We start from the raw sequence: 16,493 nt of genomic DNA, 5'->3' as shown, positions 1-16,493 counted from the left end.
CTCCTACCGAAACTTCTGTATGTGTTACAGAACATCCCCATTTTTATCTCTGAAAAAGACATTCGGTCTCTCAATTCGGCAATCAGAAATTTCATATGGCAAGAGAAAAGATCTAGGATCTCTATATCTAAACTTTCAATAGGGAAAGAATCCGGAGGATTAGCTCTTCCGGACATAAGATTGTATAACTTAGCATTTCTGGCGCGTACAGTAACAGACTGGGTCTGTATTAAAAACTACGTAACTAATAATATATTAGATGAAAATATATGCTTCCCTTTCCTTCCGATAGGATTGATCCATTGCGAACCAAAAACACTACCAACAGAAATTAAGAAACTTAAAACTTACCTTAACCCTATCAAGGCATGGTGGAAAATTGCTAAACTTTTTAAAGTTTATTGTAAAGCCTCACAATTTCTCCCAATTAGAGGGAACCCCGAATTCTATCCAGGATTGAACTCAGCAATCTTTGATAAATGGGCTGATCTAGACTTAAAGAGAGTGCAACAGCTTATTAGATTTGACATAAATTGTTTAAAATCTTTTGAGGAATTAAAATGTGAGTTCAAGCTAACTAATAACCAATTTTTCGCGTACCTACAAATAAGACATTACACCTCAGAATTAGTCAGGACGCTGGGCTGGAATTGGGACATGGGTAAAATTGAAAACTGGTTGTCATTAACAAAGGGTGGATACACTTCAATTACCTATTGCTATAATTCCTTAGTCGGTACTAAGGGAACTCCTATTTTAGAGCAGCTAGCATTAGGATGGAATAGATCAGTCGCTTCTAATAGCATAGATCCAAAGTTTATCCAAAAATCTATCAGTAAAGTTTACCAGGCCACACTCTCAGCCACCTGGAGAGAGGCACACATTAAAATCCTACATAAAGTATATTTTACGCCAGAAAAGGGTTATAAAATAAATAATTTAAACTTTAACAAATGTCCAAAATGTGCCCTCCCAGCGGCAGATTTAAAACATATGATTTGGAGCTGCCCGAAAATCAAGCAAATGTGGCTGAAAATACAATACTGGCTTAATAACACATTGGAGGTTCCCCCTCTGGATCTCACATTTATACAAATTGTGTTTTGTATTAAACAAGGGGAAGGGCAACATCCCCAGGAAAAATTAATAACTCTTTCAATCCTGGCAGCTAGATACTCAATTATTAAAGCCTGGAAAAGCCATAAAGCCCCAGGGCTGTCAGAAATCAAAAATTGCCTCAAGAAACAATGCATATTAGAGCAAAGAGATACTAATATAAACAATGAGGCGGATATAAAAATATTTTTCAAGAAATGGGCAGCTTTCATAAAAAGCTACCCAGAAAACGAAATAGAGAATCTGATTTTTCCATTTAGGAATTCCGAATTGGTTCAATTGGCATTGTGGTAGGGAGGGGGGGGAGGGAGGAACCTCTTGAGGGGGTGTGTGGCCCCCCTTTGTTTTTTTAAAAAAAAAAATTTTTTTTTTTCTTCTTTCTTTCTTTCTCTTCTTTTTTCTTTTTTTTTTCTCTTCTTTTCTTCTCTCCTTTTTATTTTTTTCCTTTTTTATGAAGTCAGGCCTCCATACAGGTAGTAGGTAGACTTGGCTTGATAATATGAAAAATCAGCAATTCGATTTTCTATGTATTTTTGTCAATAAGTTAAAAGGATGTAAACAAACTTCTCTTTGCTTTTTGTAAAAATTAATCATATTCCTTTTTTCTCTTATGTGTTGTAACATTGTTTGCTGTGATAATAAATAAAAATTTAAAAAAAAATAAAAAAAAATTGAATGCTATATCTGAACCACGAAATAAAAAAATTGGGTACAGTGTCCCTTTAATTTGATTTAAAAAAACAAAACATTAGTACTCTCTTTGGATAAAAAACTACTATATTTACTGTTTTGACAGCACATTCATGCTATACATCTTTGTGCACTAACAGAGAATGTAGACAGTATTGTTAAAGTGAAGGTAAACTTTGGTGAATGAAAGCCCGTTTTTTAAAAATACTATTAAAAACAGGGGCACTTTCATTCATCAAAGTTTACAAAGCAGCCGTTTTGTTAAAAAAAATACCTTTTTTTCTTTTCACTGCTACAGCAGCTTCCCCCACCTAAAGATCCTCTATTCTCACGTCAGCAATGACTAATCCTGCTTCCTCCAATCACAGCATGGCCTCAGGCAATGACTACCCTGGGGGGAAGCTGTGATTGGAGGAAGCAGGATTAGTCACTGCTGACGTGTGAATAGAGGATCTCTATGTGGGGGAAGCTGCTGTAGCAGTGAAAAGAAAACAAGGTATTTTTTTTAACAAAACCACTGCTTTGTAAACTTTGATGAATAAAAGTGCCCCTGTTTTTAATAGTATTTTTTAAAAAACGGCTTTCATTCACCAAAGTTTACCTTGACTTTAACACTACTACAGCACTATGCCTAAGATTGAAATTGAATTCTAGTTATGTCACTATCTGCCCACACTGAACAAAATCACAAGTGCTATATGTTCATATAATAAAGTACCAGGCACATAGGCAGACACCATTCATCTCTATCATAGTATTGGTTCAACTATCAAAGCCATAACAATTAATCTTCATTGCACATATGTTCAAATAAAAATGACTTGTGTTAGTGGAATCTAAACAGTTTCTGAAGACCTGTCAGTTTGTTCCTGAATTTTCCCTTCTTCCTTAGACAATGCAAGTAGGAGAGACCAAATGAAACAACATCAATACAATTGCTAAACATAACCTGCAGCTGTTACATTTCCTTCAAGAAGAGTTTCCGTGCTGGGGAAGAGGAAACAGCATAACACTCAGGTGGAAATCAATATCATTCCCTACTTAAATAGCCAGTAACAGTAAAAATGTTTTTCCCTAATGTATTTCCAATTACTTGTTTTACCAGCTGCAGAGTATAAAATGTATGAGAAATTGCATTTTCATATTTATTTGTGTATATTAAATGGCTAGTTTTGTGCTTTTAAACCACGGCCTATTACAATGTGTGGAGCTTGCAGGTAAAATAAGATCACATTATGTTATCACTTTTGTGTACACATACTTGCTTCCTTAGCTTGTGCCTGTTTGTAAACCAAACCCCAATACTTAGAGAGAACAATGGAAAATTAACATTTTATTACTTATCTCCTCCACACCCAATCAGGAGTGTAATTTCTTCTTCTGGCTATGTTTACATTACCTGTCAATAGCCTGAACTTAATTATAGAAACATTCAGTATAGGTGGGGATACCACAGGCTATAATTTAAATGCCGAAATAACAGAATTTATGCTTACCTGATAAATTACTTTCTCCAACGGAGAGTCCGGTCCACGGCGTCATCCATAACTTGTGGGAATATTCTCTTCCCTAACAGGAAATGGCAAAGAGCACAGCAAAAGCTGTCCATATAGTCCCTCCTAGGCTCCGCCCACCCCAGTCATTCGACCGACGGACAGGAGAAAAAACAGAAGAAACCATAAGGTGCCGTGGTGACTATAGTTAAAGAAAGAAATTCATCAAACCTGATTAAAAAACCAGGGCGGGCCGTGGACCGGACACACCGTTGGAGAAAGTAATTTATCAGGTAAGCATAAATTCTGTTTTCTCCAACATTGGTGTGTCCGGTCCACGGCGTCATCCATAACTTGTGGGAACCAATACCAAAGCTTTAGGACACGGATGAAGGGAGGGAGCCAATCAGGTTACCTAAACAGAAGGCACCACGGCTTGCAAAACCTTTCTCCCAAAAATAGCCTCCGAAGAAGCAAAAGTATCAAATTTGTAGAATTTGGCAAAAGTGTGCAGGGAAGACCAAGTCGCTGCCTTACATATCTGATCAACAGAAGCCTCGTTCTTGAAGGCCCATGTGGAAGCCACAGCCCTAGTAGAGTGAGCTGTGATGCGTTCAGGAGGCTGCCGTCCGGCAGTCTCGTAAGCCAATCGGATGATGCTTTTTAGCCAAAAGGAAAGAGAGGTAGCAGTAGCTTTTTGACCTCTCCTCTTGCCAGAATAAACGACAAACAGAGAAGACGTTTGTCTGAAATCCTTTGTTGCTTCTAAATAGAACTTTAAAGCACGAACTACATCTAAATTGTGTAACAAACGTTCTTTCTTTGAAACTGGATTCGGACACAAAGAAGGCACAACTATTTCCTGGTTAATATTCTTGTTGGAAACAACCTTAGGAAAGAAACCAGGTTTAGTACGCAAAACAACCTTATCTGAATGGAACACCAGATAGGGCGGATTACACTGCAAAGCAGATAACTCAGAAACTCTTCTAGCAGAAGAAATAGCAACCAAAAACAGAACTTTCCAAGATAACATCTTGATATCTATGGAATGTAGAGGTTCAAACGGAACCCCTTGAAGAACTGAAAGAACTAAATTCAGACTCCAGGGAGGAGTCAAAGGTCTGTAAACAGGCTTGATCCTGACCAAAGCCTGAACAAAAGCATGAACATCAGGCACAGCTGCCAGTCGTTTGTGTAACAAGACAGATAAAGCAGAAATCTGTCCCTTTAGAGAACTCGCTGATAATCCCTTATCCAAACCTTCTTGTAGAAAGGAAAGGATCCTAGGAATTTTGATCTTACTCCATGAGAATCCCTTGGATTCACACCAACAGATATATCTTTTCCATATTTTATGGTAAATTTTTCTAGTTACAGGTTTTCTGGCTTGTACCAGAGTATCTATTACAGAATCCGAAAACCCACGCTTAGATAAAATCAAGCGTTCAATTTCCAAGCCGTTAGCTGGAGGGAAACTAGATTTGGATGTTCGAATGGACCTTGTACTAGAAGATCCTGTCTCAAAGGTTGCTTCCATGGTGGAGCCGATGACATATTCACCAGGTCTGCATACCAAGTCCTGCGTGGCCACGCAGGAGCTATCAAGACCCCCGAGGCCCTCTCCTGCTTGATCCTGGCTACCAGCCTGGGAATGAGAGGAAATGATGGAAACACATAAGCTAGGTTGAAGTTCCAAGGCGCTACTAATGCATCCACTAGAGTCGCCTTGGGATCCCTGGATCTGGACCCGTAGCAAGGAACCTTGAAGTTCTGACGAGACACCATCAGATCCATGTCTGGAATGCCCCATAATTGAGTCAACTGGGCAAATATCTCCGGGTGGAGTTCCCACTCCCCCAGATGGAATGTCTGACGACTCAGATAATCCGCCTCCCAGTTTTCCACTCCTGGGATGTGGATCGCAGATAGGTGGCAGGAGTGATCCTCCGCCCATTTTATGATTTTGGTCACTTCTCTCATCGCCAGGGAACTCCTTGTTCCCCCCTGATGGTTGATGTAAGCAACAGTCGTCATGTTGTCTGATTGGAATCTTATGAATCTGGCCTTTGCTAGTTGAGGCCAAGCCCTGAGAGTATTGAATATCGCTCTCAGTTCCAGAATGTTTATCGGGAGAAGAGACTCTTCCCGAGACCATAGCCCCTGAGCTTTCAGGGAGTCCCAGACCGCGCCCCAGCCCACTAGACTGGCGTCGGTCGTGACGATGACCCACTCTGGTCTGCGGAAGCTCATTCCCTGAGACAGGTGATCCTGGGTTAGCCACCAACGGAGTGAGTCTCTGGTCTTCTGATCTACTTGAATCACTGGAGACAAGTCTGTATAGTCCCCATTCCACTGTTTCAGCATGCACAGTTGTAATGGTCTTAGATGAATTCGCGCAAAAGGAACTATGTCCATTGCTGCAACCATCAACCCTACTACTTCCATGCACTGAGCTATGGAAGGTCGTGGAACAGAGTGAAGAACTTGGCAAGCGTTTAGAAGTTTTGACTTTCTGACATCTGTCAGGAAAATCTTCATTTCTAAAGAATCTATTATTGTCCCCAAGAAAGGAACTCTTGTCGACGGAGACAGGGAACTTTTTTCTATGTTCACTTTCCATCCGTGAGATCTGAGAAAGGCCAGAACGATGTCTGTGTGAGCCTTTGCCTTTGAAAGAGACGACGCTTGTATCAGAATGTCGTCCAAGTAAGGTGCCACTGCAATGCCCCTTGGTCTTAGAACCGCTAGAAGGGACCCGAGTACCTTTGTGAAAATCCTTGGAGCAGTGGCTAGCCCGAATGGGAGAGCCACAAACTGGTAATGTTTGTCCAGAAAGGCGAACCTTAGGAACTGATGATGATCTTTTTGGATAGGAATATGTAGATATGCATCCTTTAGATCCACGGTAGTCATAAATTGACCCTCCTGGATTGTAGGTAAAATCGTTCGAATAGTTCCCATTTTGAACGATGGCACTCTGAGAAATTTGTTTAGGATCTTTAAATCCAGAATTGGTCTGAAAGTTCCCTCTTTTTTGGGAACTACAAACAGATTTGAGTAAAAACCCATTCCTTGTTCCACGTTTGGAACTGGGTGTATCACTCCCATTTTTAACAGGTCTTCTACACAATGTAAGAATGCCTGTCTCTTTATTTGGTTTGAAGATAAGTGAGACATGTGGAACCTTCCCCTTGGGGGTAGTTCCTTGAATTCCAGAAGATAACGCTGAGAAACTATTTCTAGTGCCCAGGGGTCCTGAACATCTCTTGCCCAAGCCTGAGCAAAGAGAGAGAGTCTGCCCCCTACTAGATCCGGTCCTGGATCGGGGGCTACTCCTTCATGCTGTTTTGGTAGCAGCAGCAGGCTTCTTGGCCTGCTTACCCTTGTTCCAGCCTTGCATCGGTTTTCAAGCTGGTTTGGTTTGTGAAGCATTACCCTCTTGTCTAGAGGCTGCAGAGTTGGAGGCCGGTCCGTTCCTGAAATTGCGAAAGGAACGAAAATTAGACTTATTATTGGCCTTGAAAGGCCTATCTTGTGGAAGGGCGTGGCCCTTACCCCCAGTGATGTCTGAGATAATCTCTTTCAATTCTGGCCCAAAAGCAATTATATTAAGCAATTTTGTCTTGGAAGATACATCCCCTGACCAAGACTTTAGCCAGAGCGCTCTGCGTGCCACAATTGCAAACCCTGAATTTTTCGCCGCTAATCTTGCTAACTGCAAAGCGGCATCTAAAATAAAGGAATTAGCTAACTTAAGTGCGTGAATTCTGTCCATAACCTCCTCATACGGAGTCTCTCTACTGAGCGACTTTTCTAGTTCCTCGAACCAGAACCACGCTGCTGTAGTGACAGGAATAATGCACGAAATAGGTTGCAGGAGGTAACCTTGCTGTACAAAAATCTTTTTAAGCAAACCCTCCAATTTTTTATCCATAGGATCTTTGAAAGCGCAATTATCCTCGATTTTTTGCTATGGAGTTATCCATTACTGCCGTCAATTGTTGCATAGTAACAAGCATTGGCGCGCTAGAAGTACTAGGGGTCTCCTGCGTGGGCAAAACTGGTGTAGACACAGAAGGAGATGATGTAGAACTATGTCTACTCCCTTCATCTGATGAATCATCTTGGGCAACTTTATTATCTGTGGCAGTACTGTCCTTACTTTGTTTGGACTCTATGGCACAATTATCACACAATTTTGAAGGGGGAGACACATTGGCTTCCATACATACAGAACATAGTTTTTCTGAAGGCACAGACATGTTAAACAGGCTTAAACTTGTCAATAAAGTACAAAAACCGTTTTAAAACAAAACCGTTACTGTCTCTTTAAATTTTAAACAGGGCACACTTTATTACTGAATATGTGAAAAACTATGAAGGAATTGTTCAAATTTAACTAAATTTTCACCACAGTGTCTTAAAGCATTCAAAGCATTGCACCCCAAATTTCAGACCTTTAACCCTTAAAATGAGGAAACCGGAGCCTGTTACAGTTTTAACCCCTCTACAGTCCCAGCTACAGCCTTTGCTGCGACTTTACCAAACCCAGGGGGGTATACGATACCAAATGAAGCCTTCTAGGAACCTTTTCAACTACTTTCAGACCCACACACATGCAGCTGCATGTACTGCTCTCAAAAGTAACTGCGCAGTAATGGCGCGAAAATGAGGCTCAGCCTACTACAGAGAAGGCCCTTCCTGACTGGGAAGGTGTCTAAACCAGTGCCTGACGTAAAAAAACGTTCCCCAAAGTTTATAAAGTGTGAATTTCAACATAAAGCTGTATAAAATGCCCAAATAAAGCAATCGATCTAGCTCATAAAAGTGTCTACCAGTTTTATAGCCCATATTAAGCCTTTTATTCTGTTTGAGACTAAGAAAATGGCTTACCGGTCCCCATGAGGGGAAATGACAGCCTTCCAGCATTACACAGTCTTGTTAGAAATATGGCTAGTCATACCTTAAGCAGAAAAGTCTGCCAACTGTTTCCCCCAACTGAAGTTATCTCATCTCAACAGTCCTATGTGGAAACAGCAAACGATTTTAGTTACTGCTGCTAAAATCATATTCCTCTCACAAACAGAACTCTTCATCTTTTTCTGTTTCAGAGTAAATAGTACATACCAGCACTATTTTAAAATAACAAACTCTTGATAGTAGAATAAAAAACTACAACTAATCACCACATACTCTTCACTATCTCCGTGGAGATGCTGCTTGTTCAGCGGCAAAGAGAATGACTAGGGTGGGCAGAGCCTAGGAGGGACTATATGGACAGCTTTTGCTGTGCTCTTTGCCATTTCCTGTTAGGGAAGAGAATATTCCCACAAGTTATGGATGACGCCGTGGACCGGACACACCAATGTTGGAGAAAAGGGTAATAGAGCTACTTGTAAACTATTAAATACACTCCAGCAGGTAAAAGGGATCATTGGGAACAAATTAAAGGGGAGAAAAAGTTGGTGTAAACTGTCCCTTTAATGACTGGGTAGCACCTGAGTGACAAGCTGCTGTCAGGAGTATATAATCTGCCCCTCTTGCTGTTGGCTCATATCAAACATTCATAGTTTTGTTTCAATTTGTTTTGCTGTAAAAATGTATTTGTTATTTTTGTGTATTTTCAGTATTTAGAAATAACTTTTTTTAATCCTATGCTTGTACACTACTATAGTTATAGTTTAAAGGTACGTAGAAGATTGACTGCATGCAACTAAGCCATATGCTACATATGGAGAACAAGCGTGTTATATACACACTGAGAAGAGCAATAGATGTGCACATTTGGGGCTCAGTAGGGTCATAAATTGCAGAATATTTTAATTTATTATCAGGCATAGGAAAATAAATTTAGGAAAGTATCTTGATCCACATTCTTGGTTAGTCACCAAGAATTCTTGTTACTAGGGATCCTTATCGTCTTTGGTGTAGAACAGGGGTGCCCACACTTTTTTGTGTTGGGATCTACTTTTCAAATGACCACTTCAACGAGATCTACCAACTAAAAATTGGCCGGCTACATTGATTGGTTGACATCAATGTCCCTCAAGATCCAATCCTGCAGCACTTTTCGTGTTCGACCATCAGACTGTTTAATGACCTGCCGCTTCACACACTGCGGTAGATAAAGCGGTATCCCTAGCAACCATACTCTACTCACGCCCTAGTTTTGAGATTGTAGAACTTGACCACATCGGCCGCGATCTAACAGCAGTGTCTTCAGGATCTACTGGTAGAATCTACCTATTGGGCACCCCTGGTGTAGAATAACCCCACTAACGACATGGCTACAGTCCATTTTTACCCACAGTATATAGCAAAAAAGTGATGTTCTTATGTGTCAAGTATCTGATACGTTAGAAAAAAGCAAATATGTTTGGGAAAGAAAACTCATACAGGTGGGGAGTAAAGCGAGAGGTCAAACTCTTCTCTGTTCAAAACAGAACACTTGTCAACCAACAGCAGAGCTACATACTGCACTACTATATTTAAAGGGATACTAAAACCTAATTTTTTATTTAATGAGTCAGAGCATGCAATTTTAAGCAACTTTCTAAATTACTCCTATTATACATTTTTCGTTGTTCTCTTGCTATCTTTATTTGAAAAGCAGGAATGTAAATCTTAGGAGCTGGCCCATTTTTGGTTCAGAACCTGGGTTATGCTTGCTTATTGGTGGCTAAATGTAGCCACCAATAAGCAAGTGCTATCCAAGGTACTGAACCTAAAATGGTCCGGTTTCTAAGCTTTAGATTCCTGCTTTTCAAATAAAGATGGCAAGAGAACGAAGAAAAAATGATAATAGGAGTACATTTGAAAGTTGGTTAAAATTGCATATATAATGCACTAAATACAAACAGTGTATCTATATAATACATTTCACATATTGTAATCAACCTTCATATAAAAAGTATAACTTGGGGCAAAGCATTTATGTCTGACCACAGTAGTATACTGATTCAAACCAAACAAAAATGACAATATAAAAAATTATACAATTATATCATGAATTAGTAAAAAAAATGCACCACCTTATAAACCAGAAGTTAATCAATGAATGTGCTCTGTAGTTACAATTCTAATGCAACATTCTACAGTCCTCTCATTTTGGTTCCATTGTAGGGACACATGGTAAACAGGCACTTATGTATTAAGAAAAAATACAAATAGACACACTTGTAACAAACATCAGCCATATTATAAAACTATTATTATTCAAAATCAAGTTGTTTTAAAAATAGAGAATGTAGAACTTATTAAATTTGATTAGATCTGTTCTTTGCTGGGGGGTTTTAGATCACAATACTCAAAGAACACAATAATCAAACATAGTTTATATGGAATGCTGTCTTTAAAATCCATATCCTTAAATGGTTTTTAAGTTGTTTTTTTGTCAGCTAAATCACTACAAGATTTAATAACAACATAATAGCATCTACTAATAAGTTAAGAAGGAGGAAATAATTTCAAATATAACTTATCTTTTTTGTTTGCTATTTACGTTCACTACAACACATGGAATTGCTCATAGTTTATGGCAGCTTTTTTATGTGGTTTGATTTTCTGGTATCTTAGCTTTGAAGCTGCTATGAGTATACAGAACAGCATCTAAACACATGAGTTAATAAAATAATTAATTTGGATTATTATGTACAATAGATTTGTTTATGGAGTAATTTAGTAATAAGGTTATGGGAGACTACTCTATATTTAGCTTATAACTAATTTGCAATTGGTTGGTGGTTGGTATTACTTTGTATGGGCAAATAGTATTTAATCTATATGTTTAATTCATCTTTTCACATTTGAAAGAGACTCCAGAAAGTATATATTCCTTAAATTTATTAATTCATTAAAGGGACATAAAACCCCAAATTTTTCTTTCATGAGTCAGAAAGAGCATTCAATTTTAAACAACTTTCCAATTTACTTTTCATATCTAATTGTCTTAGTTCTCTTGGTGTCCTTTGTTAAAAAGTTAGCTCCCAGTGCAGCATTGCACCTCCTTCTACAAAGCATACATAGATAATGAAGCAAAATTGATAATAAAAGTAAATTAGAATGTTGTTTAACAAGGTATCTATCTATCCGAGCCATAAAAGAAAAAGTTGGGTTGCATGTCTTTTTAAGATAGTTAGATAGATAGATAGATAGATAGATAGATAGATAGACAGATACTAATACTAAGTGAATGGTAGAGAATGGCAAAGAGAGAGTGCAAAAGAGAAAAAGTAAAGGAGTGTTTATGAAACCTTAATATTCTGCTCATTACAAGAAGAAACTTTACTCTGCTAGTCATGTAATGCTAAACTAAACAGAGCCACGCTAAACACTCCAGCAAACAATTTATATGCAAACCTCAGGCAAGACTAATTTCTTTAATATTAACACAGCAGTGGGTAAAAAAGATTTATGCTAATTTACCCTTACTATTTTAGCTTTAGGGAAGATATGTACAGGTTTTTTTAGGACATTAGCAAAGTAAATATTTATTATGGAAAGGGATCTATAAATATGCTTAAGAAAAAAAAATCATATCTAAAAATCAATGCAGTAATTGCTTTAAAGCACTAAAACATATTGCTATGATCTTTCATACCTGTGGGTAAAGGTATATAGATCCTTTTTTCTAATCGCCTCCGTAAAGCCTCATCAATATCCCATGGGAAATTGGTAGCAGCAAGAACCATAACCATTTTTGTAGGATCGTCATTTTCTAGGGCACCTCCAACACCTGGGGTAATAGAAAACGAATGACAAGTTAGCAAAATTAAATTAACAAACTAGACAATACATAAAGTGTTGGCGTTATTAAAAACTTACTTGTATAGAATGTCTCTAAAATGTTGAGGCTCTTGAGCAGTAAATCTTAAAAGAATTGCTTTTATGGTCCTGCTTTGGGAGTGTATCTTAGTATATTATCATAAAGCAGACTGTTCCAAGCTAATTCTCAAGTTGCACATTACAGCAAAAGACATCTAAACTCAGCAGGTAAAGATTAATGGTGAGATGCATTAAAAAAGAAACACTTTTTTGATGAAAAAAGCACATCTTCAATTTTATGCAATAAACTTTAAAACACTGTGTATAACAGCCTATCCCATTATGCAGTGAAACAAAATGTGTATAACAGCCTATCCCATTATGCAGTGAAACAAAATGTTCCTCTACATTTAAGTATTGCATTTTTATTATCATTTTTAAGAGCACTTTTTCTTGTAAGTATATTTAAAGTAGAGCTTTTACATGCCGATTACAAATGGCTTTATATATTATCCTTGCACTTAAATCCCATAGCTTGTCTATGGTTGTAATTTATTCTTAAAAGCCAGAATATAATATATTACACCTAGCAGGTCTCAATCTTTAAAGGACTAAATTAGAGAGGAAATTGTATGTCTCTTTATCATGCATTTATAAATGTAATTTGAGATCATAGTGGTATAAAGAAATAAGGCAGCTCTAGTGGTTGGTAACAAGTCTGCGCTGAAGTATACAATGTAAAGGTCTACATTTTTTTTTATTTTTTTGTGTGGTTAAAATACAAAAGGTGAAAAAGCCTAAAATTACTGAGACAATTCTCTAAGAATACATATGAAAACATTTACAAGTAAAACATACTCTGTCTACAGTGATTACTATAGATGTCTACTGTAATAGTGTTTACAATGCAAACCCACAATATATGTGATATTCAAAAAACCCTTAAAATACAATAAAAGATAAAGTCTAAAGAGAACCCATAATGAAAACTTGTAACCACTCTTGGACCACCTGTACTGGAAATAACAAATTAAGAGGTATATTGGGGGACAAAAAAGGGCCACTTTTTGGTCCAAATCACAAATACACCAACATACTGTATATTCTGAGTACAGTAACTTAAGTGAGAGTATAATATGCCATTGGGATAAATAACACTAAAAAACATAAATGTGCTTACCTGATAATTTCCTTTTCTTGTGATGGAAAGAGTCCACAGCTGCATTAATTTCTTTTGTGAAATAAGAACCTGGCCACCAGGAGGAGGCAAAGACAACCCAGCCAAAGGCTTTAATACTCCTCCCACTCCCCTCATCCCCCAGTCATTCTGCAGAGGAACAAGGAACAGTAGAAGAAATATCAGGGTGAAAGGTGCCAGAAGAGTAGAAGGACGCCCCACATAAAATTACGGGTGGGGAGCTGTGGACTCTTTCCATCAGAAGAAAAGGAAAAGAAAGAAAGAAAATTATCAGGTAAGCATAATTTTTCTTCTTAAATGGAAAGAGTCCACAGCTGCATTTATTACTTTTGGGAAAACAATACCCAAGCTATAGAGGACACTGAATGCCAAGACGGGAGGTACGTAGGCGGCCCATACTGAGGGCACCAAGCCTGAATCTCTACCCAAGAAAAAACACAGCTTCGTCCGAAGCCAAGAAAATTTGAAAAGGAAAAAGCCCCAATGACACTGACTCGCAGTTAGTCCAGAAGCCAAACTAGAGACCGCAAACGGACTCGACTGAGCAAACAGTCCTCTAGGAGACACACCGTCACCCAACAAACAGTCCTCCACCGCTCATCTCCACAAACGAAGGAGACACCAGCTGAAACCCCCAAGGAAACAAGGCAAGGGAGAACCAAGGAAACCGAAAGGTCCCCTGTGGTGACATTTTTATCACAGGGATATTGGAATATAGCTCACAGATTTTATAACTGGCAATTCACATAGCTGGTTTATTCAAGTAGTTCTTTTGCCTAGTGTAGTCTAGAAAGACACACCCAATGGTCTTTTTGAGTGACATTTGATAAGCCACTCCCTTTTGAATTGGGTTATAAAATCCTGTAACACCAGAGCCTCTGTCTCTCTATTTTATCCTGCTCCTGCTAAAAGATGGATGATGTTGGACACAGAGAATCTGGCTAAGTATTTCTGGGATAATATTCTGTGTAGCAGTATTGCACAATTGGGGTTAGTTTAGAAAAGTTGCCCTGTATCTTAAAATGTGGACTGTATCTGTAAAATAGATTTCCTGTAAATATTTATCTTATTATTAACATATATTGATTCCTAAATAAACTGTTTGACAAATAATGGAGGACCCCTCATAGAGTTTATTTCACAATTTATCTGTGTTGGTTTTAGTGGTACCACCATAGAGATTTAGTATATTATATTTAGTAGAAAGTAGAGATATTTTAAATTAATAGATAACCACATTTTGGCGGCCATGAAGTTGTAGACGAATCCATATGCCATTTAGTTTTGCAGGAATCAAATGAATGTTGATTTATTTTAAATTTAACTGCAGTAAATGTAGATTTGGTGTTTTATAGCAAAGTTTTTGTATGTAGTACTTTATTTAAAAAGCGCAAATAGTGGTTGGTTTCAAAGGCCTGTTGTATGTTTCTCAAGAAAAGCATGGCTTTAAAAAACCTGCATTTCTGGTCTGTATAAATTTGCATTTGCATAGGGGAAGCACATAATGGTTGGTTTCAGCAGGCCTGCTGTTTGTAGCTTACTAAATCTTAAATAACCCCCACAGTGTTATCTATATAGCCCATGTGTACTTTCTGTCTCTTTGTGTTGAAAAGAGATTTTAAAAAAAGCATGTGATAAGAGGCAACCCTAAAAGGCTTAGAAATCAGCATATGAGCCTACCTATGTTTGGCTTTAACTTAGAATACCAAGAGAAAAAAAGCAAGTTTGATGATGGAAGTAAATTGTGAAGTTGATTATACTAGACTGTCCCTTTAACTCTTGTATTTTTCTTGTTTTTGGAAACTGGATACTTTTATTGTTGAGCCAGTTTTCTATCAGTTTTCTAATGAATTTTAGAGACGTGTTGTGTTGGTCCCATCTAAATGTTTTTACAAACAAAAGCTTTACAGTACTATGTAATAGCTGCCAACAGTAAGGTTTTTTATTTATTTCTTTTTACAAAGGATTAATTTCTGTGAATCTGTTACACCCAGAGCTGTAGCTTGCCCTATATATAAATTTAATTCTGAATTGTATGGGAAATTGTGTAGAATTTAAAGTTAAGAAATTACAGTTTAATTAAGCTTTGTTTTGGGTAACAAAGTAAAAAAATTGCATTTCCTGTGTTTGGAGCAGATCCTGGAACCAAAACTACAGTTGAAATTAGCATTTAGAAGTTCTATAGAATCTTCCTGTACTTAAAATATTTTTATAATTTTTCCTCAATTTGGGAAAATATCAGTAAAAAGTATTCCTTGCTTTGCTTTGTTCATTTATTTTATTTAGGTTAGTATTATTGATGGTTCACACCTTTTAAAAGAGAACAATATTTAATTTTTTAATTTTGTTCTGCTTAATTTCTGTTTTGTCTGGTGTTTCATTGCCCTATAGTGATTATAATTCCTTGCATTTGGGGCAGTTAAAATAGTCTGGCAAACTATGCTGTGAGAGACACACAATAGTCTGTTCCCCAGATTTAAAATAAAGAATAATGAGCAGTGGTTAGAAAAACTAAATTTAACTATATTACCACCTCTGCTGGAATGCTGACCTGCTTATAAACAGATCTAATTACTACCATTTCTACATGGCTTAACTGCTATGTCCTTTGTTGTGTAAAATTAGCATCTCAATGGTATCTTGTACATCCTGTGTTAACATTTAAAAAAAAAAAAAAAAAAAAACCTACTATGCTGTGAGAGACACACTATTCTAGTATATATATATATATATATATATATATATAAATATTTTTTTTATTATTTTAGTTCTAACGGCTATCTGTTAAAAATGTCTGGTAAAAACTATATTTCACAGGAAATCTGTGATTACTTTAACAATTACATTCATAAATATAATGGTCCATTCCTCATCCCAGAAGCTAAAAACAACAAGTGTGAAAGTGTTTTAGATATACTAACACAGGTATTAACTCTTAAAAAGATGAATAATAATAAAAGAAAATGTATGATAGCGCAGGCAGTGATTTCAACTATAAAGAGATTAACAGACATTATTGGAGAACTTACAGAGCAAAATAAAGACCTTAAATTAAAGTTAGATAACACACAGACTGACAGAGATTGTATTAAGCTTTCTGCTTTAACTAACACCATACAGATCAGTAAATTACAACGTAAATTAAAATTAACAGAACACATCAGTAACGAATACTCAAACAAAATTACTGAGTTACAGATGAAAATTGAACAAAAAGAAAAAATAATTAG

General features: G+C 37.2%; 1 protein-coding gene across 1 annotated transcript in view; it reads right to left on the bottom strand.

The window, feature by feature from the left end:
- The window catches only part of KATNAL1 (katanin catalytic subunit A1 like 1), a 216,334-nt gene that overhangs the window by 55,933 nt on the left and 143,908 nt on the right, over nucleotides 1–16,493 (bottom strand). Inside the window, exon 9 of the mRNA XM_053708475.1 lies at nucleotides 11,902–12,036. Coding sequence (XP_053564450.1) covers nucleotides 11,902–12,036 — 135 coding nt within the window. The remainder of the gene's footprint in view (nucleotides 1–11,901; nucleotides 12,037–16,493) is intronic.

The sequence above is a fragment of the Bombina bombina genome, chromosome 3 (genome assembly GCF_027579735.1).
Source record: "Bombina bombina isolate aBomBom1 chromosome 3, aBomBom1.pri, whole genome shotgun sequence".
Lineage (NCBI taxonomy): Eukaryota > Metazoa > Chordata > Amphibia > Anura > Bombinatoridae > Bombina > Bombina bombina.
The sequence above is the reverse complement of the archived record's forward strand: the minus strand, read 5'-3'. Positions and strand labels throughout refer to the sequence as shown.